Raw genomic sequence first — 25,920 nt, 5'->3', positions numbered from 1 at the left:
TAGTGGTCAGAGCAGATGCGGCAGAGGCAAAGGAACTGGGAAAAGGGAATGGTGTCTTTACAGGAGGTGAGGTGGGAGGAGGTGTAGTCCAGGTAACTGTGGGAGTTGGAAGGCTTGTAAAAGACATGTGTTGATATTCTATGCCCTGGGATGGAAATGGTGAAGTCAAGGAAGGGAAGGGAAGAGTCAGAGATGGACAATGTGAATGTTATGGAGGGGTGGAAGCGAAATTGATGATTTTTTTCCAGCTCACTGCGAGAGCAGGAAGGCTCCACATATACATGGAGCCTTACCTCATTGAAATATCTCAAAACACTTCTCTGGTGATTGCTGGCAACTGTTGTGTCTGCTTTCAGTAGTAATAATAGTAACAGCTGCATTCGAAATAGCATCTTTCACATCAGGAGGACGTCTCAAAACGCTTCACAGGATGCACAGCAACAACTTGCATTTATGTAGCACCTTTCACATAGGGTAGCATCTCAGCTAAATGTAAACTTGTATTATACTTGTAGGTAAGTTAATAGGAAAGTGGAGCAATCAATTTGGGCACAGCAAGGTCCCACTAACTGCATGAAGTGGACATTAATCTGATGTGAAAGAACCTGCACGCTGCCCACAAAATGTCACTGACATCACTCTGTGAGGCTGGGAGGGGAAGCTGATAGCCACAAGGGTGCCGTACATCAATGGATCAATGGTGCAACTGAGCTAAAAATGGCCTTGTGCTATACTGAAGCACTTTATAATGGGGTCGGCCTGATACCAGGCATGTGGTGATTCTGAAAGCCCAATACGCCAAGCAAGAACAGTATGAACAACTCAAGAACATTGAAGGTCATAGGGATAATTATAAACAGAAATGATCAATTCCTCACAGAATCCTGTGCTGATGGGACCACACCACAGAAATTCCAGAGTCAAGTCAACTGGCTCTTAAAATCCAGAAGAAAAAAGACAAATTCTACAAGAAAATAAGACTTCAGAGGCCCAATGCTGCTGAAGCGATACATCAATTCTTTTTTTCTCTAAAATGTTTTCCCTGTGCAGAGAGAATCCATACTGAAGTAGCTCACTGTGACCCTGTCAGCAGGCAGAGGCGTTCATCAGCTGAGCTCTATTTATTTTTACACCTGAATGTGTGCTCTCGCTCAGTCTGGAGTGCATCTGCGTAACCGCAAGCAAACAGCAATCTTCTCCTGAAGGAGGCTATAACGGGATGAGTAGTGCATGCATTAATGGCATGGGATTCAATGGGATTTTTTAAAAAAACTCCCCTCTTATCATTGCACTATCTCCCCTCTTTGCAATGTATTCCCCTGACGGACCTCTCATCAAACAAGCAAATCAGCTCTGCAACGCAACAGAACAAAAACAAAAAGTTTACAAAGCAGAGAATCTCTCTCTGTCTCTCTTTCTCTTCACAGGTCTGAACTGTACTCCTAGTTACTCAGAGGAAACCACTTTCCAAAAAAAAAGGAATGAATAGAGGAAAAGAAGAAACAAGAGGCAAACAAAGTGGCGGCTAGATGTTGATGTGGGTTTAACCACTTCACATGAGGACAGTTTCAACAAGCAATGTGGCATTAAAAGAAAACAGTGGAGGAATGCTAGTGGAGAATTTGTTATCCAAACATTAAACTGTCACCAGGGAAGAAGGTCCTATTTTACACTACTCAGTCCACTTGACACCACTTTGTGCTTCCTCTGGTCTGGAGCATCTCCAGCTCAGCCGCACACATTTACATTTACACTTTAGCAGATTTGGCAGCATTACATCCTTCAGATGCTTGGCTTATGTGTATGTATGGAGCAGTCATCAATGTACAGTGCACAGTGATATTGTTAATGCTTTAGCTGCCGTTTCATTTTGAATCTGCTGCTTAGCAACAGTCTCCTCCTCTGCCAGTAACCCACAATGACAAGAGGGAGTATTTTCCAGAATCTTATCTCCCTGGCCACTCTTTGGTTTGGGTTCGCTCGATGGCTCCATCACCCGAGTGATTGGGGCAAACAACTTGATGGCGTCCATATATAGGCTTCACACATAGACAGCCTTGGAAACGTTTTGTCCCTGATCACTAAATCAGATTAACTAGAAAATCAAGAGCAAAGACACTCGAAAGTTAGGCTCATCGACTGGCTTCCGATGCTATTATTTCAGGATCGTTCAATCGTGTAAAAAGAAAACCTGTCAAAGGCGCGAGCATTTGGGAACAGAAGTTGCACTGAGCCACTTACGCATGACCTATTACTCGCCACTCACTAACCAGAAACACCAAATTTAAAAGCTGCAAATATACTAAAACACGCAGTGTCTCCATGTTTTATTTCTCTGAACTTGCAGTATGTCAAACATGGACATTCACACGAAATCCAGACCTGGATCAGACCCAGCCTACGCAAGCCCGGTCTACATCAACAACAATATACTGTCCAAGAGCAAGTTTACAATGCACGCAACCTATGGCAGACCCTAGTATACTGCAGACCTCTGTCTACAATGCACCCCGTCCTATAGCACACCAAGGCCTTTTTTTGTTACACAATGGAAAATAATTTGGAATATAAAGACAATTGATTGATTTGAAAACAAATGTATTGTGATCATATCCTTCATCACATCAGGTGCTCCCAGATACTTCTGTTACATTAGCATGCTTGACCTGGCACATCTGTTTCCCGTCTAACCTCTCTCTTCCACATTTAAGCTGCCTTATGCATTCCAAGATGCTACCTCGCGTGAAGGGCACTATATAAATGCAGGTTTGGTGCATTTATTCAATAAATCATACTCGAGTACCGGCAGTACCAGCTGAATAATTCTGTCCATCTACTGGCCAACACAGAGCTGACAATTCCTATCACAGGATAGGACAGGAGGCCCTCATCTGAGCATGTGCCCAACCTCCACCAAATGCCCACACCAGTCACAGTGCCCCACTGTACCCAGGGGGACCTAGCCTAACTAGACACTCTGAATAACGAGTCGCTGAACCCTTTTCCTTTGGTATGATGAGTTATCAGGAGTTTACTGTGTATAACTGTACTGTATGGTTAACCACTTTATCATAATAATCCTTGCATTTGGCATAGCGCCCACTGTTCACGTCAGGTGAATGCCCAAAAGTGCTTTGCAGGATATATTGTAAAGTGACTATTATGTTTTGTGGGCAAACAGCAATGTTCCCAAAGAACAGACCCAAGCTTAAAACAGAAAAGGAAGCTCATGTACTTACAGTGAGGCTCATATGGAGGGGGAGGGTCTCCGCACGGAATACACTCCATTTCCTGGAAACCACCCAGCTTGGTTTTTCTGTAAAATCTGGGGACAAAAGGAATAAGAAATCAGTGTTCTGCAATACAGGTTTATGGTATTGATCAATGCGTTTGTGTTTCTGTTGTTTTGAAACAACAACAAGCATTTATTAGCACCCTTCACGCAGGGCAGCGTCTCGGAGCGCTTATCAGTGGCGGACTGAATGTACACAATGTTGACGTCCTTCATATGAGATGTTAAACCTATATCCTGTCTGCCTGTTGAGGTGGATGTTATTAAAGATCCCATGGCACTATTTGAAAAGCGAAGGGAGTTTCTTCCAGTGTCCTGGCCAACAATCCCCAAATAAAATTGGTTACCCACTTCATGGCTATTCATGGGACACTGCTGTGCACAAATGGACTGCTGCATTTGCCTACAAATATATAGTCACTACACCTTTCAGTATACATACAGAAATTTACAGTACAGAACGAGACCATTCGGCCCATCGAGTCTGTACTGGCTCTAAGAATAAGCTATTTTTTCCATCCCACTGCCCTGCTTTATCCACCTTCAAGCCTTTAACTGTCATACTTTCTGTCTAATTCTCTCTTGAAACCCACAATGGACTCTGCCTCTAGAGTTTACTTGTCAGGACATTCCACATCACATCAACTCTGCGCGTGAAATTTTTTTAGCTCTCCTTTCATTCGCATTGCGCCTATCTTATATCTATGTCTTCTAGTCACTGACTCTTCTACCGGTGGAAATAGGTTCTCCCTATTCACCCTGTCAAAACACCTTACAATTTTGTACACCTCCATCAAATCCCCTCTCAACTGTCTCTGCTCCAGTGAAAACAGATGTAACTTTTCCAATCTCTCCTCATAACTGTAGCCTTTCATCCTTAGTATCATTCTCAGAAACCTCTGCACCCCTGCCAAGGCTTTAACATCCTTCCTAAAATTAGGGGCTCCAAACTCTCTGAAGCGCTTTGAGAAATCCCTACTGATGTGAAAGGCGCTAAACAATAGAAAGAGGAGTACGAGAAACCATTAGAGAAATGATGGCGATGGGTCAAGTAGGACCGGAGAGGGAAGTCCCACTGAGATGGATAAGGGAGGAGACGTGGTTGAGGAGGATGGCATAGTCCACTGTGTCAAAAGTAGCAGAGATCCACGGGGACAAGGATGCAGAGGGAGCCCTGGTCACAGAGTCAAAGAATGTCATCTGTAACATTGACGAGCGCTGTCTCAGTGCTGTGAGCAGGACAGTAAGAAGCTGGACTGAAGGGGCTCGAGAAGGGAGTGGGAGGAAAGGTGTGAGCAAAGCTGGGGAGTAACAATATGCTCCAGGACTTGAGTAAAGGAACGGCAAGCTTGAGATGGTGCTCACGAGGTTACTACAAACGCTTAAACCACACACTTTGCAAACCCTATAGATTCACAATTCCCAGAATTCCAACACGTGCTCCAATAAAAACAATAAAATAAGTTTATTCGAGGGTTTTTTGGATGAAAGTTAGGATAATTTTTTACCAATCGACTTTCACTAAAATAAGTTATCAGTATATTTATCAGTGAGAATCTGTAAAACAAAACTTCAATGGTATTTCAGAATAGGGACAGGCTATATTACTTAGAACTATTTGGACAACTGTGCCATATTCTCAGTATCCACCCTTGTTTGTATTTCTCATTTCTTGAAGGACACACCACTAACTTGTCACTAAAGCAAATTGACACAGAGCACTAAATTCAAGCATTTAAACAAAAAAAAACTCGCCATTTCGCACCCTGACCTTCTGTTAACTTATTTTGAAAGCTGGTTTTAGCAAACAAAGAATGGGGGAAACCCTTTTACAGAAAGTATTAGGCTGCTCATCTTAAAGCGAACAGTAAACAGAATGTCAGGCAGTATAACTGGGTAACCTGCTAATGGCTTATAAAACTCCTAGTACTCACCATCAGCATTAGCAGGAGGATCAAGGAGTCATGCACACACAAGTATAAAACAACATCGTGGGAAATGTCTTGAAAACATCTAAATGTACCAATACCTCAATCTCACCATGTTAAAATAATATCCATGCATTTAAAATCATGCCTTTCAAATCAGGAGGGTGTTTTAAAGCACCTCACATAATGTAAAGTGCAGTGATCGTGTATTTTGTAAGTGATTGCAGTAGCCAATTTGTACCCAGCAATGTCCCACAAATAGCCATGAAAGTAAATGAACAATTTTATCTGAGGAATTGTCGATCTGGACATTGTTGAGACGTCTCAAAGCTCTTCACAGAATATACTGTAAAGTGAATTATTGTATATTTTGCAGGTGAAACACACCAGCCAATTGATAATAAGCAGGTTTCATTTATCGTGGGGGTTAAAATAGACCTGATTGTGGGAGTTTTGCTGTGTTTTATGAATTACTGGACGACTGCAACATGAGCCTTTCATTCCATTCCCAGGGACTTGGCAAACACAGAAATCAAAGCCCACGTCCCTTGAACCTACCCTGTCAAGCAATCTCCACACACAGCGTTGCTGATGGCTGTGCAATTGGCCTTTTGGACCCGGTTGATGAGAGCGCAGTCCAGGCAGGGCTTACACTTCTGAAATCCCCAGTCCTCCTTGAACCTGCTCGGCCTGCAGGTCATGCACTGTCCATCATCCCCATATCCGAACCCGCATTCCTGTAAGGATTAACAAGAAATACCTACTGTTTGAAAAAAGGAGCGTGAATGGGGAGAAATGATCAGGATAAAAACAAGAGGCATGTGTAATGATTACTGTGGACAGGCTTCAGCCAGAGACAATGACCACCTTTCAGGACATCCAAAAGTCCCTTTCACTGCTAATAATCTCCCTTACTGCTTTAATCAACACTTAATCATTCACTTATTTCAGAAACCACAGATCATTTGAATGATAATGCGTCTCTCAGTCCCCTACCGTTACATTATTAACAGCTTATGGCGGAGTTATTGAACTGCGTTTTAATTAAGTCAGTCATGTGAATATCCAGGGGTCTATCTGCTTACACACCCCATTCAATGCAATTCGCAAGAGAAAAAAAAACAGCTGAACGGAGCAAAGACACTCACCGTTTTGTTTCTCAAGGAGCGGATTCTTTCTGTAGGCAGATAAAGGACTCACCGTTTGAAACTGGAAGTCTAATTTGTGGGATTTCTATAATTAGATAATTTCTAAAAGATTGAATGTGCTGACAAATTAATTACTGACTAAGACTAAGACTGACTTTAAGTCCTTATTAATTATTAGTTACTGACGTTGCTAAGACTTCCTTCTGTACCTATGTCCTTTTTGAAAATTTAAAATGGCACGGTACTTGCTGAGAAATCAGTTAAGAAATCTCTCAAAATAGATCCCTAAATTACGGCGTTCAGTTGGATTTGTACACCGAGCGCCACCAGCGGCAGAGTGTTTAACGTAACCATTCAAATCTTTGCTCCTGGCTTTCTTCAGTTATTAAATCAGAGGACAAGACTGAGCATGTAGAGCAGAGGATCAATAGTACAAACTGCCAACCACCTCAGTCTGCGTTTGTCAAACGGCACACAGCAGATTGTCAGCTTAGACCTCAGTAACATTCCTCTCAACTCCAGACACTATTCTTCACATGTAGTGTTATAAGTCATATCTGCTGTATAGCAAAATATTTACTTACTTGGCAAACAGAAATGGTCACAAGGCCTTTTGACACATATACCAGAAAAGGAGTGTGTTTTTTGAGGAGTTAATATTTGCATTCAGCAGACAGACAGGATCTCGGTTTTACATCTCATCTGAAGGTCAGTACCTCTAACATTGCAGCGCATCCCCAGCACTGGAATGAAATGTCAGCCGAGACCCTGTGAGTTCAATGTCCAGATATAGGGCTTGAACCCACAGTCTTCTAACTCAGAGGTGAGAGTGCTACTAACTGAGCCAGGCTGACACACTAGACAAATGCAGATATGTGAAGAAAACACTAGGAGTCAGGAATTCACCCTAATTGTTTGGTCAATAAAAATAATGGACATCTTCCATCAAGACTCAATTACAAGAAATTCAACAATAAGCTCCCAGTCCACTTGATACCTGGGTTTAAATTCTTTCCAGTGTATTATTTTTATTATGAAGCATTATTCATCCCAGTTACTTTACAATGTTTGATTAACTTGCCATTTGAAAAAGGGAAACGTTTGAAGTTAAAGTTCACTTTGCTTTATTGGGGTCATTACAGTGAGTTACTGCCTTTTAAACCCAAGTCTCACTATTGATTTAATAATCCAGTCTCCTACTTTAAGGGCATTATCTCACTCACGGACAAAGGGACTCGGAACAATAATGTTTGAAGAGACATTACTAGCTCCAAGCCTTCCACACGCACAGACAATAACACTGTATATACACCGATAACAAACAAAATAAAGTGCTGCCTTTCCTACACAAACTCCCGTGTTGCACACCTGAATCAGGAAGTTCCAACAGAAAGGAACTGGTGTGAAAAACAATCCAATAATGCCCAGACCGGCCTCACAGCACATCTGAATTCCTGTAGCATTCGATAATTACATGTCTTTTTACAGCTCTTGCAGGATATTATTTACTCAAAAAATTAATTCACAACGTTCAGCCCTTTCTTTGATCAGCCAGGTACGTATGTGACACATGCGGAACACCCACCAACAAGCTTAATAATAATGAACGAGGGTTCCAACCCCCAACCAGACTAGTAAGGGTTCCGACATCCAGCTATTGGTCTGCTCTTCCCAAACCTTCCAGCGAGCCAGGCGGGCTGCTCCTTCAACATCAGTGCCTGGTGTACAGCGGACCTGCCTGACTCAGTGACCATAGTACAGATTTTGCAAAACATAAAGTGCAAGTTTCACAAATTTAGCCAGCATTGGAACAAATATGGTAATGCACTCATCAAATCCATCCTTGAACAAAAGAGTATCAGGGAAAATGGGCCAGAGGTAATAAGGCAAACAGAACAGCTGGAGAAACTCTCAATGATTCAGTTCAAGACAATAAATTGATTCCTATCAATGATAGGAAGTGTTATTCTCCCTATATAATATTCATAAACTAGGTAAATATTTGTATGTCCCCAGGTTGTTTTCATAAATTATTTGATCTCTGCACGATATCAAGGAGACTGATGCTTAATATCTGCAGTCATGCATAGAGAGCTCTGAATTAAATGCTTTCTTCACATAATGCAATGAACAAAATTAAAATAAGACTTGATTTGGACAATCCCTGCCAATGAACAATACCAAGCTGTTAAGGGTTAAGCTGCAGCGTGCATTTCACTGAAGTTAGGAGTTAAAACGGCAAAGTACGGCATTTCAAACACACCGTGAAGTTTAAAGAAATGCAAAATGAGGAACTGTTAGAACCTAATCATAAACACTGTAATATTAACAAGAACAAGTCGCTTTGAAGTGCGTGCCAAGTGCAAGTAAAACATTGAAGTGGCTTTGTGAAAAGCTGCCTCCTGACAGCCTGCAGAATGGAAGCTAAACGTTTGGACAAGGGCAACAACATGGTTCATGTACAAGGAAAGCAATGCTTTCAAAAATGACTCTTAGGGAGATAGTTTATTCCCTTATGTAAAGGTACCCTGTAAGCAATGAGCTGTTAAATAAACAGAAATGACTTTCTACAACACTTCAAAGTAACCTGAACTTGTTAATATTCCAGCAGTTTATGTATAAACAATGACGTTCAAACCATTCCTCATTTTCCATACTGTCTGCCCATTTTGATTACAATACCCTTTTGAGGTGCTGCACTTTGCAACCTAACTCTTTCAACGTCAGTGAATTTGATCCATTTTGCTGTTTCACTGAGGTTTAAACTGCACACTAAAGGTTATAGCTAAAACCTTTTTTTGTCAGGGTCCTCTGGTTTTCTGTCAATAAGAAAGTGAGATAACAGGAGAAAGTGCAGTGTTCCTTTGATGAAGCCAATCGCTTGCTGCTAAAGATACAACAGAAACTTTTGTGAAGAAATAGGGCACTGTATGGAGGATTTAACAACTACAGCGTTTAGGGTATTCATCCATTTTACAGGAGCTCCTCAGATTCACCACCCTCATTCAACATAAGCTCTTGGCCATGTGCAATCAGGGAAACAATTATTTCAGTGTTTCAGTAACTAAAAGAAGTGTCACGCTGGCTCAGTTGGTAGCACTCTCACCTCTGAATTTAAAGGTTATGATCAAACTCCATGTCGGGATTTCAAAGTCACCATCTAGGTTGACAATTCAATGCAATACTGGGGTGGGGGTGGCGGGGGTGTTGTTTTGTGGGAGGTGCCGTCCTTCGGATGAGACATTAAACTTAAGCCGAGACATTAAACTTAAGCCGTGTCTACTTGTGCAGTTGAAAATTAAAGATCGAATTGCACTGTTCAAAAAGAGAGTTTCTCTTGAACTTCTGGCCAACAATCATCCAAATAAAATTGATCAATTCACCTGAATTATACAGGAAAACATGTATAGCTCTGTATTTGTACTCTAAAATTAGGTATTTTTTAAAGGAGTAGGGATTGGAAAATTTTTTTTTAGTCAGAATGGCTAAAACTGGCTGTCAATCCCACGTGAAATGAGGGATGTTCCACTACAAGGCTCAAGGGAATAGTTTTTCCAATTAGGAATAAGTTTGAGGAATAAAGTTCCACTTGTTAGTGAGTCTAAAACTTGAGGGCATAAATAGAAGGTAGATAGCAGTAGATCTAGTTTAAGAGGAACTTCTCCATACAGAGGGTGGTGAGGATGTGGAAATCACTGCTATAGTTGAAGCAAAATACATGAATATATTTAAGAGGAAAGTGGATATACTCATGAGGGAGGAGGGAATAGAGGTACAGGGAAGAGAATTTGTGTGCGGTATAAACACCAGGACGGACTGATTGGGCCGAATGGCCTATTTCCTTCCCATATCACTCAGTATATGTTCTTGCTCGGTGAAGGCCCGAGGCTCTCAGTTTAGTGACTGAGGGTTGAGAAGACAGGAAGAACAAGATGAGCCAAGAAGTAAGGAAATTAATCAAATTTCAACAGCGTCTTATGTCACAAGTAACTACAGTGCTTTAGACAATTGAAAATAATCATTACATTTGATATAGCACCATATCATATCATCAAAGCGTCTGAAAGTGCTTCATCAGATTTACTGTAAAGTATAGTGACTGTATATTTTGTGGGGGAATGTGGCAACCAATTTATTCATGTAGGCAAAGCAGTAGTTAAATAATGCTAATCATGGGATTTAAAAGTCTGTAGATGATGGGCAGACAGAGAGGGAAGGAATTCCACAATATTAACACCCTAACAATGGAAAGTTTTGAATAAATAGAAAAATAAGCCGAATGTTCCAAAGATAACTTAATACTAACTCAGCTTTCATTATTTACTGCACTCTTAGATGTAAAGGGTAGATTTGGTAGGTAAGTGGTACATCATTATCTTTTAAAAATCATGCTTCTTTTCCCCTCATCCATTCTTTTCACTTTACTCACCGCTGGATGGTTTGGTTCTATCCAGTTTTCTTTTAGTTTCCATAGCAACACCAATGCAGGCTTACAAACGTGCTAAACCAGCATGGATACAGGAAGGCCACTGACACTTTGTGAATGCACCTTTCATTTAAAGGATTGCTTTGCGAAAAACCTTGTCTTGTGTAAGCTCTGGTCTGAAGGAGCAGACAGAGTACATCTGACAGTAATCTTCCATTCCAGACACTACCACGACTTCTGTGCTCCACTTGAATCTCCGCCAACGTAATAAAGAGATGTAATCTCTTTTGTTAAGTATTAACGGTAAGATCTTCCAATGAATAGAACATCAGCCTTTTAGGTGCCTAGTTTCCTTTTCATAAAACTTTCTTCCAAGCTTTCTTTTCCCTTTTTAGAAAACTTTCTTCAACTAAAGAATTTGATAAAGTAATAGTGCATCAGAGCCACGGGTGCTTTAAGATCGGGAGATATTTTTCATTATAGGTTACTCCACGACAGCAGGACCCAGTAAGAAGTATGTGGAACTTTCAGTAAGTTTACTTTAAAGACTCTTAAGCAAGATAATGGGTTTCTGCATGTGTCAAAGACACCCAGTTGACCAAAAAAATCTGGCAGAGATCTGTAATATTAATAATAATAATCCTTACATTTGGTTTAGCACCTTTCATATTGGGAGAACATCCCAAAGCGCTTCACAGGATATACAGCAAAGTCTAATGACTGTATATTGTAGCTGAAACACATCAGACAATTTGACAATGACCCACAAACAGTGATGAAGTGAATGACCAAGTTTATCTTTAGAATTGTTGGCCAGGAAACTCCCTTCACCTTTCGAATAGTGCGGTGGGAGTTTTAACATCCACTTTAACAGGCAGATGGTTTAACTTGGTTTAATGTCTCATCTGAAGGACAGAATTTCCAACAATACAGCACACTGCCAGCACTGGAGTGTCAGCCTAAACTATACAAATTCACAGTCCCAATGTGGGGCTTGAACCCACAACCTTCTGATTCAGAGGCTACCAACTGAGCCAGGTTGACACACTGCATTCATTGTTCAAGTCCTGTACATCTCTGGCAAAAAGGGTTAGCTAAAGGTGACATAGCAGGAGGTGCCCAGAAGACATCACTCCTTCAAAAGTAACCAATGGCTCATTTATTAATTCCACCTTCAAACTCTGTAGAAAAGATTCTGTTCTCCTGAAAGTAATGACTCAATTCTCTTTTTGTTCCAAATCTGTGTCAACTGCATATTAATTTGGTTGGCTAAACACTGCACCACTGAAACAACTGGACCCTATAAAGTGCCAACAGGGAAACTACTGTAGTTACAGCAATCGCTGCCTGGGAGACTGACATGAAAAGTCACCATTGAATAATACGGGGCAATTTAATAAAAATAATAATCCTCATATTTGATAAAGTGCTTTTCACATCAGGAGGACACTTCAAAGGCCTTCACAGGATTTAATGTAAAGTTTAGTGATTGTGTATTTAGTAGGCGAATGTGGCACAGCAGTACCCTAATGTTTGGGGTGGGGAGGGGGACATTGCTGTGCACAATTGACTGCTGTATTTGCCCACAAATCACAATCACTGCACTTTATAGTACATCCTGTGAGGTGCTTTGGGGCACCTCCCAACATGAAAGGCTTATACCAATATACGTATTATTATTACAAAAAGAGACTTTTGCATAAAAAAATCACGAAGCTGTTATTCTGTACAGAAAGATTCCTTCCAATTGCAGCTCTGGAGGAGCAGCATTGATGAGACTGGAAACGAGAATGATTCATTTCTAACCACTCTTGCTTAAACTTGTTGTGTGTAATTTGGCTCCTCAGTTCCTGGGCCAATGATCAAAATTCGCAATGGTCCGTGAACAACAAAGGGTTAGCCGAGCACAAAGGCACAATGTGCACAAGAACAAACACTTGAATTTCAATGGATGACATGGCATTCTCACCAACAAAAAGTTACCATTGTCCCTGCCTTCTTAGCATGACGATGTAAAGCAGTTCTAATGTGGGTAGGAACAAGATGATGGAACTAAAGATAACTTGAAGCCAAAACAGTCATCAATGTCTGACAATGTAAACAACAACTTAATCTACTCTCCGCTACAATAGAAAGACTTTGAAATATACCCCCCCCTCCCAACCCCCTCCACTCCCCACCCCACACATACAATTTTCAGACAGAATTACGACAATACTTTTCTGCCAAATTTTTCCCAAATCCAAGTTTACATTGATCCCCCCCCACCCCCCCACCAGAATTTAAAAATGTTTACAAAGTGGCTTTGATGCAAATTGATCAACTACTTTAGAAGTGAGGTAATGTTTTTGGCTCAGTTGGAAACATATTTTTGGTTACGACAGAGAGATTCAATTCACTGATAAAAGCTTGGCTGGCACTACATTGTTCTTGTTTTCATTTCGTGTTTTCAGTGGGTTGAATGTGGATCCATATTCTACATGCACGAGTTAGCAAATGCAATGGAATTGGGCAGAACTTTCCAGAGGATCTAAATCAGGATAGCTTCTTGGTTCCACTGTCAACAAAGCCCCTGTCACATGGACTTTTGAACACTGCTTTCCTGATGCTATGTCTGAACCTGAGGAAGACAATTGTCCAGCAACAGAATCCCCCACACATCCCACCAACACCACACCAAACAAGTTGAGTTTAGCTTGAGTTTAGCATGAGTCAGGGGGGTTGGGGAGAGACAAGAGAGAGAGGATGTAATTTTTTTAAACTAAACACAAATTTAGTCTGAACATTCCTCTTGGCAGATTTATATTGCCCAGCACTTTAAAGCTGGTTGAAACAGAACCGACTCTCAATTACCCTAAAGCTACTGGTGCTTGCATCCCGCCCTATTTATAAACAATTGGAAAACCAAAGCAAGAGAAAGAAAATACTGCTCAGCCCTGGTGTCACGTTGGGACAATGGTTTCTAAGCCGTAACTTTAAATCTTCAGTAGCAGAGTCTATCCCCACTGTGTGAGGAAATGTGCTTATGGGTCAGGCAGTGTGAAAACTCAGTGAACTGTGCAGGCCAGATTCATAGCTCAGTTCAATCCTTGATCATAGTACTTGGCGTCAGTGAAATTGCAGGCAAAGTGACAGACACTCGTGTGCACTGGACACTGGAGACATGTTTAACTAGGCTGCCACACATTTTAGCCTACAGGACAGACTCTGGATGCCAAAAGGAACTCATTGTAATCAAATACCCTCTGATTGGTTTTACCGTTCTTTCCTACTAAATCTTTTTCATAGGAAATTCTGTATGTAACTTAGCAAAATAGATTGCTGCTTATAGTGACCAGGGTTCAGTTGACTCAGGCTGTGTAAAGCATTTTTTTTCAGGTGGATACATATCAAATGCAAGTGATACTATTGAACACAGCATTAAATAGTGCTTATACAACGCAGATTAATTCAGAGCAAGAGTTGCTTTACATGTCTGAGTGCAAATGGGCCTCGCAGGAAAACAGTGTGAAGTGGAGCTTACTCCCCAGTGTGCATTGGAGTCAATGTTACTACATATGCACCGAAGGACAATGGAGTGAGCAGCAGGGATTCTGGCCTGACTTTTTGTACTTCCCTGTGATCTCTGAACCAGTGGCCCTTTTGTGTCAGGCCCATAAACAAGTCAGTGCGATGTGAACTCAACTCATTGCTGCAAGGTCTGCTCCAGCAGAGGCAGCCTAAATGGATTGTTTCAGACATACCCAAGGGAAGAACCATTACCTCACAGCGGATAAGCTGGGACTCTGTCCGCAGGCTTTGTATGCTTGACCAGATGGTGCTGCCAGCGCTTGTCAGCAGTCTCATTCACTGAGAACTTTATGCTGGTGAGTGTTATGTGGCATGGGCTCAAATTTCAGAAAGGACTCGCTTGGGACAGATGAATATGACTCATTGAGGGGTTCTCTGGCTGTATGTAGGAAGAAGATGAAACCAGAGAAAGAGAGCAAACACTAAAAAGGAGAATTCCTTTGCTCTTCATACCTTTGAGAGTTCCTTTCCTGGGCTGCACTGTTTGCAGGCCACACAGTTGCCAGCTTGGTCTCTGTATTCATGCTCTCGACAGTCTCCCGTCTCTCCAGCAGCTCCAAGAGCCTAATAAACATAAACAGGCCTTCTAAATCAAAGCAGTTCACATATAGACATATATTGAAGTCAGAATAAATGTTGATAATAATAATAATCACTCTGGCATTTTATATAGCACCTTATTGCAGCAAAAGCATTTCACAGAATCTACTGCAAAGTATGGTATTTGTAGGCAAATGCGGCAATCATTTGCGCACAGCAATATCCTACAAACAGCCTTGAGGTAAAAGACAATTTTTTTCCCTCTGGGGGGGATTGTTAATAATAAAAACATTGCTAACCTTGCCAAAGTGTCAGCGCTAACTTTAATGTACACCTGAACTCGGTTTAACGCCTCACCTGAAGGAGTGTCAGCCTGAGATATGTCGGGCTTTAACAATTCTAGAAAGATCATTTTCCCTCTGCATTGCAGTGTTTATAAACATTCTGCAGCCAATGCAAATGCAGCTTCATAAAGTTGAAAGAATTTGGCATGAATGAATGAATTTGGCAGATGAGTCTTTTGAGCGAGAAGAAACTGCAGAGCTTGTTGCAAAAGTAGCGAGCGATTTATGCTGCGATTAACTTAGTACAGTTGTAGGTTACCGATACCGATGCCACCATAGGACTTTGGTACGACACTGGGATCTGCCTTTCAACTGTGCCATGTGTCTCCAGGGTAACATAGGGTGGTGCTGTGGTGTTGTGTTGCTGCAGTGCAGCTGTCTGTCTGCACAGCTGGATTCCATAGCCCAAGGCCTACAGTGGTATCAATACTAGAGATGAGACTGGGCCTCCGGCTGTTTTATAACTGATGCTGGCGAACCGCTTAGTGCAACCTCGACTTCTACATTTAAAACGTTCCAGTGGATGAGAGTGCAGAACATCACATGCAATGACACAATCCGTGCTCAGACCCCACAATGTTTCCTGATTGTCATGAGCAATATAGTGGGGCCGTGCCTGAACAACCGATCACTTTGGCCTGTCTGGTCTTTTTTCCTGGTCCCACTATCAATTTAATTGTCAATGTGAAAGGGTTCGCAATGGATAAAAAANCACCATCGCTTGCTCTTCAGCCACTGGAAACAACAACAACAACAACAAAATTACACTTATCAAGCGCCTTTCACGTCAGGAGGATGTCCCATGGTGCTGGACAGTCAGGGGTCAAGACCCGAGCATGGAGGAGGGGTGGCGTAGGAGTGAGGGAAGGCAGAGAGGTAGGAAGGTGACTGAAGGCACGATCAAAGAGGAGGGTCTTGAGATCAGCCTTGAGGGAGGCAAGGGAGGAAGCGAGGCGAAGGGATTGTGGGATGGAGTTCCAGAGTGAGGGGGCAGAGAGGCTGAAAGCTCAGCTACCGATGATAGGGTGGGATGGGCGGTAGACATGGAGCAGGCCGGAGCCTGCTGAACGGAGGAAGCGAGCAGGTTGGTAGGGAGTCAGCAAATCAGAGAGGTAGAGAGGACGGTCAAGGACGGCCTTGAAAGTGAGGACGAGGATCTTGAATTCGATCTTCTGAGGGATGGGGAGCCAGTGGAGTTGGGCGAGGGTGGGAGTGATGGGGTCACGGAGCCTGGTGCGTGAGAGTACACGAGCTGCAGACTTTTGGATGATCTGCAGCTTGTGAAGGGAAGAGTTGGGAAGGCCGATGAGGAGGGAGTTTCCATAATCGAGCCTTGATGTGACGAATGCGTGGGTGAGGGTTTCGGCAGCCTGAGGGGTGAGGCAGTGGCAGAGTCTGACAATATTGCAGAGGTGGTGGTAGGCAGTGTCAGTCATGGCGCGGATGAGGGAAAGAAAGAACAGTTCAGGGTCAAACAAGATACCCAGGTTCCTGACTGGCTTAGTGTGCAGCTGTGGAGGCTGATGCTGCCAGTGCCTGAAGTGCGGATGCGCTGGCGCGAGCCAATCAGGAGAGCCTCGGTCTTGCTGACGTTCGTTTGGAGAAAGTTGGCCCTTGTCCAGGACTTGATGTCGGACAGGCAGTCGGTCAGGACGCCAGTAGTCCTGGAGTTCAGGGTGGAGGCAGAGAGATAGAGTTGGGTGTCATCCACATACATGTGGAAATTTACCCCATGCCTGCGGATGATGTCATCAAGGGGGAGCATGTAGAGGGTGAAGAGGAGGGGACCGAGGACAGAGCCCTGAGGAACACCGCACAAGGTGCAGAGGCTGGAGGAGAAGCCATTTGCAACAACAGCAGAAAAGGCCTCCAGTCAGACTTGTAGTATGAAGTCCAACCGTCTTAACAGCAGCCTCAATAAACTATACTTGCAAGTCTCTACCTGGGGCTACCTATATAAACTCTTCCAACCAGGCTCTCCCACATGTACTCAGTGCTCCTTCAGTTCTGGTCTCCTGCCCGTTCCTCGTGCTCTGTATCTTACCATTACGTGGTTGAGGCTTCAGCCACTACATCCCTGATCGCTGGAATGCTTCCAATACCTCTTTGCCTCACTTTCCTTTCTTCCCTGTCTTGAAACCCCACTTCTTTCTGTTTCAACCATGCCAATCCCATTACAATTGTGAAACTTTGAGATGCTAATAATCATTCTTGCATTTGATACAGCGTAAAATGATGTCGATGAGACTTCTCAAAGCGCTTCACAGGATCTTACTGTGAAGTGTAGTGACTGTGTAGTTTTCTGTAACAAGAGGCACAGCCTTTTTGGGACAATCAGATGTTTTCAGTAGAAGTGCCTTTGCAGTACACAAGACTGCTGGTGATTCACTCCAGCTGTTGTGCAGATGTTTCCACAGTCAAGAGTGACTTTGCTTTCTGACTCTGGGACTCTGTCTGTGTCAGCAAGATGCATACAGATCAGTGATGTTGATGGATTCCTGGATTGAATGGCCCGCGGCAGTTAAACATATCACGGAAACTGAGACCACCAAATACATGATTTACTGTGTGAGGAGAAAACCCACTTCCGGTTGTGACTTCAATGACTAGTTTGCGAGACAACGCTACAGTATTAATGATTCAGTCAGAATGGTCAGTCTCAGTAAGGTCTAAAGTTATTCTGAACTCATCTTTGAATATTGCTTCCTTTCGACACCCGGTGGATATGGAATGGCCTACCAGGAGTAGTGGTTGAGGCAGAATCCATATTAGCTTTCAAAAGGGAACTAGATAAATACCTAATAGTAAGCTACAGGGGTATGGGGAAAGGGCTGGTAAAGTTTGAAAAAACTGAAACTGAAGGTTTGTCTTGAAAAGAGCTGACAAAGACACAATGGGCCAAGTGACTTTATTTATATTAAATTTCTATGGTTTCTAGATTCCTCACTCCCTCTGTCCCTACTCAGCGCTTTGGGACATCCTCCCGACCTGAAAGGTGATCTATAAATGTAATTTTGTTGTTGTTGTTGCAATTCATCAAATTCGCCAAACCTTCAGCCAGTATATGACACCCCTTCTCCTGAACTCTCAAACTTTCTGTCTTGTACCTTCTACCTTTAAAATCCAATTAAAAATATAGTTTTGAGACCTTTGCCATGCCTTTGATCAACACCCTCATGCTCCCTTTTCCATGGACTCTCTGCTCCCCCACTGACCCAACGCCTTTGTGAATCAGATTTTGAGACATTGACCCCACAAGAATAAACAAGTTGTCTGCTTGCATTTTATTCTCAACTCCCAAAATAAGAAAAGCCGTCAGCGCAAGCAGAAGTAAAGAGTTCAACAACATCTGATAACAACAACTTGCATTTATACGAGGAGTAGTGTCCCAGAGTGCTATCGGGTGGTTCGCTCAAACCTGAATTTAGATCAGCGCCAGTAAAAGGATTAATGGATAACAAACAATTGAAAAACCCTTTGACTAACCCTATTTAAAACCCTATTTAAAATGAAACTAAAGTCCCCATTCAGTTATCTTCTTGAGCAAAACAAGCATGTGTGTCTGGGAATATCTCTAGAGGCTATGTTGTTAAAAACATATAGGGGAACTTGCTGAAGTTGTTAGAAAAGTATCCGCTGGAAATCCCCTCCACGACTGCAGACATATCTTTTATTCTTCTCTTGCCCACTCAAAAAATTGATAATTTGTCCTGGGTAATGTTGGACCAGTCAAGGTAACAGCAGCAAAAATATGCATCGAGACAGGTAGATCTTCAAATGAATGAATAAACTATTGGGTTGAACATCAATCGAGGAGTCAAATTTCTCATGGTTAAAAGAATTTGTAATATGTGCACCACACTGCCACTTAGTGCAGCTAACTCAAACACAGCATTTAAGGGGGAATTGGAGAGATTCCTGATTTACTAAAGAGTGAAGGGTGCATGAACAACTTGCACTTGTATCATGCCTTTCCTATAAGAAAATCTCAGTACTGATGGTGTGGGACATCATGAAAAACAACAACAATAAATTACATTTGTATTACGCCTTTCACATCGGGAGTATGTCCCAAGGTGTCGGACAGTCTGTTATTTGGACCTGAGCAGGGGATCGAGATCGGGGAGGGTGGAGGGCAGCAATAGGAGGGTGACCGAAGGCATGGTCGAACAGGAGGGTCTTGAGATGGGTCTTGATGGAGGCAAGGGAGGGAGCGAGGCGGATGGACTGTGGGATGGAGTTCCAAAGGGTAGGGGCAGAGATGCTGAAGGCCTGACCGCCAAAGGTGTGGTGGGGGACATGAAGCCTGCTGAGTGGAGAAAGCTGACAGGTTGATATGGTGGGAAGGGAAGGTGGGAAGTAAGGCAGGGAAAGCAACCAAAGGCATAGTTCAAAGAGAGGAGGTTTTCTAGAAGGACTTCAAAGAGAGGGAGGGAAAATAAGGTAGAGGGACCTAGAGAGGGAGTTTTAAAGAGTTGGGGAATTGTAATTCAAAGCTTAGCTGTTGATGGTGAGGAAAGTGCACCATTTTGCGTAGAGCAATATCCCACAAAGCCATGTTGTGAATGACCAATTTTAATTTGAAGGAGGACACCCAGAGAAACTCCCTTCTCTTTTGAAATAGTACCATGGGATCCTTAATCTTTAACGTCACCCTGAACAGGCAGATTTGTTGTATCCAAATCTGCATTATACTGACCCAATGTAACGCAGTGTAACTGGGTCACACTGGAGCTGTTTTTGTGTTGAAACATTCCCATCTTCCTATTTTACCGGAGTCCAATATGCAGCACTTTTTAATGAAATTTCTTAATCAGAAATTGGGAGTCCTGCAAATGTGGAATTCCTTCCGGCAATGGGAGCAGAGCTCATGCAGGGAGACAGGAATTCTGGCAGGATTCTTGGAAATTCCTTAATAAAGAAATTCCTTAAGAAATACAAAACATTAGAGCTGGCTAACTCTTTCCAGGTCTACATGGATTTCATGGAATGAAGAAACAACATACATGCCATCCTCTTTGAATTAATCTGTCCAAATAATTTTGTTTCTCGTTAGAAAATATTATTAAATGTCATTAAAGCAACTGATTTATTGTCCGACCCCACTTCTAAGTTACCCTGGTTACAGGTCTGGCAACCGGTTGATTTATAAATCTGACAGATTCATTGCTGCTAAGGAGATGTTGCAGCTGTACAGAGATCTATTTAACGGCCTTTGATAGTGCACCAGAGATTCTTATGGAGATAAAGAAAAGGCAGTGACAAAAAAGTCAGAGAGGGAACACTTTGCTCTTTTCTGAATAAAAAAACTGCAATCGAGACATTTGGATTATTTTGTTTGATCTTTTCCAAACAAAGAGGAGCACAGGAACTATCCCTGACAGTGATGCGAGTCTGTCTGGTGATTTAAGACAAAAGACAAAGACAAATACTGTTTGGCCACAGTGGAATCTGGACTACAAACTTTTCATTAGAATTAACCGGTCTTGTGGGTCAGGCAGACACTCTCATTATATTAAGCAGATAAGCTGAAACCTCAATAAAAGCCAAATCTCTCATAAGAAGAGCTCTGTGATTCCTGGTCTCTGCAAGTCTGTAATAACAAGATTGACTGTGTTCCATTTTTCCCCCTCTGAATAAACTTTCTATCTAGCCTAACCTTTACCCTGACCCTGATGAATAAACACAAAACTCCACAGTTTAATACAGTGAATATCGCAATGCGCACAGCGAAGGGTTAACGTTAGACCCAGCAATTTGAAGGAAATATTTTGGCGATGTTACTCAAGATAGTGTCTTTTGGCAACAGAAGTACAGCACAACATTTTCAAAGTCACTTTAGTCCAAACCTTCAAAACACGACAAGTCTCTGTGTTAGATAGACCCCTTCCCAAGAAGAGTCAACAGCAACACTTTGAATAGTACCTACTCTCACCTGACAAAGAGACCCAGAGTAATTTACTAGCTTGTAAATGTTTCATACTCTCAGATAAAACTACATACAATGCATTCTTATCACATCTGAGCACAAAGAGTGCATTGCTTTACAATGATATACTATAATTTCATGCAGTATAAACATCTTTAAGGGTTAAATCAAATGGATCATCTGTGAACCACCAACTCCTTACCAGGCAAAGCAGAGCAATCAGCAAGTGCTGAGACATGATTTTCTGTTTGGGGAACATGCCAGCCCTCATTCTCCTAGAAAAGATCCTCTGGTGAGAACCACCCTGACCTATTCATCAATAAGTAAATCTAGAAAGTAAAAAGACAGAAGTTAATTACAAGTAAAAAAAACTTTGTAAAAGCAAAACCTACACCAGAAATGCAATTCCTCCATGGATATAACAAACTGCTAATGAATGTTCCTCCCAACACCCATTCTCTACCGTACTCAATAATTTGCGATATTGGCAAATTAGGCTTGGAATGCACCAATTGTGACTTCCAAAAGCTGTTAAATTTACAATATTCAGAAAATAAAGTGAGAAACAGCACCACCACCACCAACAACAACACGCATTTATATAGCGCCCTTCACACGGGGTAGTGTCCTGGAGCGCTTGACAGTGGCCAAAAGAATATAATGCATCAAGGGATAAAAAGTCTGAAGATCAAAATGCCATTCCCTCACGTCTCTGTTTCTCTTCAGGTCCGTTTTTTCTCTCAAATTCTGGACATTGATAATCTTGTCAGCTGTCAAAAAGTGTGATGACTCCCTTCTGGATTCCTTTCGAAGGATTGCTGCAAACCATTGGGGCTAAATTCCACCTGGGTCGAGAATTACTCTGTGCAACATTTCAGAGTGTGCAGAATTTGGCAATTCGATGAATTCACCTTCAACTTTGCTTTCTATAAAATGTATAGCCACTACACTTTACAGTGTAGTGAGCCTTCAGCTCCCCTCTCGACTCTCTTCCCCCTTCTCGCTCCCTCCCATCCCTCCCCCTGACCATTTCCCCCTCCTCGCTCCCTCCCCTCCCCTTGACCATTTCCCCCTCCTCGCTCCCTCCCCTCCCCTCACCCTGACCATTTCCCCCCTGCTCGGGTCATGACCCAACTGTGCAGCGCCTTGGGACACCCTCCTGACGTGAAAGGCGCTTTATAAATGGAATCTTGTTGTTGTTGTACACTTTACAGTAAATCGGTAAAATGTGCTTTGGCACGTTTCGATGACACGATAAGGCGCCACATCAAACGATCGAATATAAGGATTACTATTATTACTTATAATTTGGTTTGCCGTACTTCTTAAAATAACTTACAGAAAATATCTTCAAAACTATATGGCTGTTTTAAAGAATTTGCCAAATTCTGCATTTTCTGAAATGCAACATAAACAAGAGTAAATCTAGACTGAGGTGCAATTTCTCCTCATAAATATTTAAGTTCTAACACCCATCCCCAAAAGTATGCTATATAAAATTGCACCAAGTACCCAGTGTGGATTATTTCTTGTTAACAATATCATCAAGATTCTTTTAACATTTTATTTTATAAAGTTATGCATACAGGTTTTTTGTCAGGCGACTCTGGTGGTACAAAAAAACTAAGTGAGGTGCAAAAAAAAGCCTTTTTTTTAGAGAGTCATAAGAGAATGCACACACATATTGGTTTGTAAATATCTGCAAAGGAGCTGAGGAGTACAGGAGTTTGAACAGAAAGAGAACTGTCTAGTCAACTATTATGAGACCAGTAAAGCTCTTTAAAAGGCAAACTCCAATAGTGGAGTGTTCACATCCTGGGTAAGGTTTTACACTGATGCTAAAGTTTGAACCACATTAGCACCAACTCTTAATACATTACCAAGAGTCTATTTGTTTCTATTTGTAATCGATTCAATGAGAAATGTCACATTTCGCTGAAATTAACATTCCCTTCGGATCCCACCTTGTAGATCACAACATATACAGTTCTTGCAACACACAATGTTATTCTGTGGAGCGCTTTGAGACGCCTCAACGATATGATCAGGCACTAGACCGAATGCAATACTATTACACGTCGATGCCGATTCCCTCGCGAGGGGGGGGGGGGGAATTGTCAGCGATTGTCCTTTGCGTTCATCGCCCATCACTGCCTTTTTCTTTTTCAAGTTAATTTTCCCTGCAGCAGAGAGCCTCGGATGGGAACCCGCTGAAGAACGCAAGCCAACCGCAAAGACGTTTTGCCGGGCGAACGCAAAGTTGGGTGACGGTGTTCCTTCGACCGCTGTGCGCGTGTGTGTGTAAAAAAAAGAAGAAGCTAATAATCCACTCTAGCGACCAGTGTGGTGGTGGGGGGGGTGGTGGTGGGTGGTGTTGGTGGTGGTGTTTGGGTGTTGAACGGGGTCACCCATCTCTTTGAGCAGCAACAGTCAAGAGAAAGCCTTGGGCTGCAGGAGGAGAGGAGAGGAGAGGAGGGGATAAAAAGAAGAGGAGAGGAAAGAAAAGGATGCAAGAAAATTCCCAAACCCCACCCCACCCCATCCCAGCCACAACTTTGCCAAACGAGCATCTAAAAACCTGTGTAAAGAACAGTTTCAAGAGGGCAAAAACCTCCCATTCGTTGCAACCATTAGAGTTGCAAACAGCTTTAGAGCGCATCACACATCAAACACAGGCTCTGACCCTTGTAACTTGACTTCAAATCCATTCTTGCTCTCCCCCTCTCTCTCTCTCTCTCTCTCCTCTCTCTCTCTCTCCTCTCACACACACACAAAAAACCTCCTGTTTTTATTACCTGACCCGATGGTTTGCGGACGGTCGCGGTGTGTAACAATCTCGTGCGGTTTTGTTGCGCAAAAAGAAGTCTCCGACTCTCTGGTTCAAGCGATCTGATTGCCTTCTGCAAAGAGCCGCCACAAACCCCAAACCATTCCTCTCTCCTCTCTCTCTCCCTTATCTCTCCTCTCCCTCTCCCTCTTTCTCTCTCTCTTATCCCTCCTCTCCCACTCCTCTCTTTCTCTCCCCTCTCCCTCTCCTCTCTTTCCCTCTCCCTTATCTCTCCTCTCCCTCTCTCCTCTCTTTCTCTCTCCCTAATCTCTCCTCTCCCTCTCCTCTCTTTCTCTCCTCTCTTTCTCTCTCCCTTATCTCTCCTCTCCCTCTCCTCTCTTTCTCTCCTCTCTTTCTCTCTCCCTTATCTCTCCTCTCCCTCTCCTCTCTTTCTCTCCTCTCTTTCTCTCTCCCTTATCTCTCCTCTCCCTCTCCTCTCTTTCTCTCTCCCCTCCCTCTCCTCTCTTTCTCTCTCTTATCTCCCCTTTCCCTCTCTTTCTCTTTCCCTTATCTCTCCTCTCCCTCTCTCCCTTATCTCTCCTCTCTCCCTCCTCTCCTCCTCTCCCCTATCTCTCCTCTCCCCTCTTTCTCTCTCTTATCTCTCCTCTCTCCACTTACCCCTTCTCTCTCTCTCTCTCTCTCTCCTCTCTCTGTCTCTGTGTGTGAGCACCAGGATCTGAGCAGTATTTAAATGTCATGCAAACTAACACTTCAAAGAGGTGGGGAGGCAGTGCCCTCAGACTGCAGTAATCTGATCAGAGATTAGTGTTGTGATCAAAGCCTTCTGCAACCCCACAGGATCCCACTTGAGCACAGGTAGATCCCACAGGACAAACTGTGTTACACCCCCACAATTGCAAGATTTTCAGTTGAGTTGTACCTGTTTCTTTTTCGGATGCAACCTCTTGTCTTGTGCCTTCCCAGTCTTTTTTTTTCTCTCTCTCTCTATATATATTGATATATATATATATAGATAGATATAGATATACAGGATCGAGCCTGTCCAGGTTTCCTGGGCTGTGGAACTGTTTTATCTGAGTCTGATCGCTGGGTTGAGTGCAGTGCTCAGTGTATGTGTGTGTGTGTGAGTGAGAGAGAGAGAGAGTGTGAGTGAATGAGCGAATGAGGCAATTCCCAGCTCCAGGGGTTACAGTCCTAATGCCTTTCATCTCAGTTCTTCAGATCCCATGACATCATCTAAACTTCAGAGTGGATCAGGGATTGGCTGCCAAAACAGGCATCCTGGGGAAAGTCAGTCACAGCACAGAGCAGGACTTCTTAATCCTTCTCCAAGGCTGGGTTTGCCCCCACATCACTGCTTAAATCGAGCCCGGTGTCCTGGCCGGAGCCACACAATGAGTGCTGCTGTTCACAGCTTAAAGACAATGCGTTTATGAGCCCCAGTAATTCATGTGAAGCGCTTTGAGACCTCAAGCCCCGAGGTGAAAGGCGCTGGGTCGATGCAAGGGTTACTATTATTAACCCTTGCAGGAGTCCTGTAGGGTATTCGTTAGAGCGCTCACTCGCCGCACAAGCGAGAGGACCCAGGTTCGATTCCCGGGCAGGGCGAAACCTTAAGCAAGATTCCTTACCTCACCACACACCCAACAACAGTCCTGGAGTCCTGTAGCTCAGTCGTGGAGTCCTTAGCTCAGTGGTTAAAGTACTCGCTTTGCAGGCGAGAGACTGGGTTCGATTCCCGACAAGATTCCTTACTCCACACGCCTGATAATAATCCCTCAAGAAAATAAAAGAATAATAAATTGGTCACTTCAAACCATGACTGTTCGTGGGACACTGCTGTGCGCAATTGGCTGCTGCATTTTGCCCCCAAATATACAGTCAATTCATTTTACAGTCTACAACAACAGCAAGATTACATTTGTATAGCGCCTTTCATGTTGGGAGGACGCCCA

At 42.9% G+C, this 25,920-nt stretch overlaps 1 protein-coding gene across 3 annotated transcripts in view; it reads right to left on the bottom strand.

Annotated features, from left to right (window-relative positions):
- The window catches only part of LOC103183272 (tumor necrosis factor receptor superfamily member 19), a 50,644-nt gene extending 25,501 nt beyond the window's left edge, over positions 1-25,143 (bottom strand). The window contains exons 1-5 of one of the 3 annotated variants that reach the window (XM_007900652.2): positions 24,885-25,143; positions 21,380-21,506; positions 14,818-14,928; positions 5,779-5,957; positions 3,240-3,325 (exon numbers count right to left, since the gene is read on the bottom strand). In XM_007900652.2, the coding sequence (XP_007898843.1) occupies positions 3,240-3,325; positions 5,779-5,957; positions 14,818-14,928; positions 21,380-21,448 (445 nt within the window). In that variant the 5' untranslated portion in view covers positions 21,449-21,506; positions 24,885-25,143. Of the gene's footprint in view, positions 1-3,239; positions 3,326-5,778; positions 5,958-14,817; positions 14,929-21,379; positions 21,507-21,885; positions 22,161-23,972; positions 24,156-24,884 lie in introns of those variants that run through there. The other 2 variants (XM_042334471.1, XM_007900653.2) reach the window with 2 other exon arrangements.
- Between the last annotated feature and the right edge of the window lie 777 nt (positions 25,144-25,920).

The sequence above is a fragment of the Callorhinchus milii genome, unplaced genomic scaffold, assembly GCF_018977255.1.
Source record: "Callorhinchus milii isolate IMCB2004 unplaced genomic scaffold, IMCB_Cmil_1.0 Scaffold4, whole genome shotgun sequence".
Classification (NCBI taxonomy): domain Eukaryota; kingdom Metazoa; phylum Chordata; class Chondrichthyes; order Chimaeriformes; family Callorhinchidae; genus Callorhinchus; species Callorhinchus milii.
The sequence above is the reverse complement of the archived record's forward strand: the minus strand, read 5'-3'. Positions and strand labels throughout refer to the sequence as shown.